At 66.9% G+C, this 683-nt stretch overlaps 1 protein-coding gene across 1 annotated transcript in view; it reads right to left on the bottom strand.

Annotated features, from left to right (window-relative positions):
- Positions 1 to 683, bottom strand: part of MEGF11 (multiple EGF like domains 11) — a 273,906-nt gene that overhangs the window by 19,548 nt on the left and 253,675 nt on the right. The window contains exon 19 of the mRNA XM_027773823.1: positions 56 to 184. Coding sequence (XP_027629624.1) covers positions 56 to 184 — 129 coding nt within the window. The remainder of the gene's footprint in view (positions 1 to 55; positions 185 to 683) is intronic.

The raw sequence follows: 683 nt of genomic DNA, 5'->3' as shown, positions 1-683 counted from the left end.
GTGGTGGGGGGGGTGGGGCCCCCGGGAGAGGCCGAGGCCGGGGTCAGCGACTTACTCTGCTCACAGTGTCTCCCGGTGAAGCCTGTGCGGCAGGTGCACTCGCCGCTGACGTGGTCGCAGCTGGCGCCATTCTGACACTGACACACGCGCCCACAGTCCTTCCCGAAAAATGCCGCCGGGCAGCCTGGAGAAACAGGACCCCAAGTCACGGGCTGCTGCATGGTGGGGACAACCGCGGTGGACCTGTCTTCTGTCTGCTCCCCTGCTGAGCGTGGGGTGAAGGCTTGTGGGCCCACACTGGAGCCATCTCCACGCTGAAGGGGCCGCCTAGGGGTGACAGAGGGGCCTTCCTGTGGGGCAGCAGACTGCTCCTCCCCACTGTCCAAGGAGGGTCTGGTCTGATTGCTTGGGCGGCTTAGAGCTCTGACCTTCCAGGACCTTGGGCCTACCAATCCCCAAGTGCAGTCAGGCCCTGGGGCTCCCCTGCAGAGCTCCCCACTCTCCCTAGCAGTGAGGGGGAAGTCCTGGCCCAGTCCCAGCCTGAGGCCATCCCAGCAGGCCCTGACGATTCCCACAGCAGCCAGCAGGCCGCAGTATGGGACTGAGTGGCTGGGAGCCGGAGGCGGGGCTTACGCTGTGTGCAGAAGAGTCCGGTCCAGCCCGGGGTGCAGCGGCAGGCCCCG

The sequence above is a fragment of the Tupaia chinensis genome, unplaced genomic scaffold, assembly GCF_000334495.1.
Source record: "Tupaia chinensis unplaced genomic scaffold, TupChi_1.0 Scaffold000377_2, whole genome shotgun sequence".
Lineage (NCBI taxonomy): Eukaryota > Metazoa > Chordata > Mammalia > Scandentia > Tupaiidae > Tupaia > Tupaia belangeri.
The sequence above is the reverse complement of the archived record's forward strand: the minus strand, read 5'-3'. Positions and strand labels throughout refer to the sequence as shown.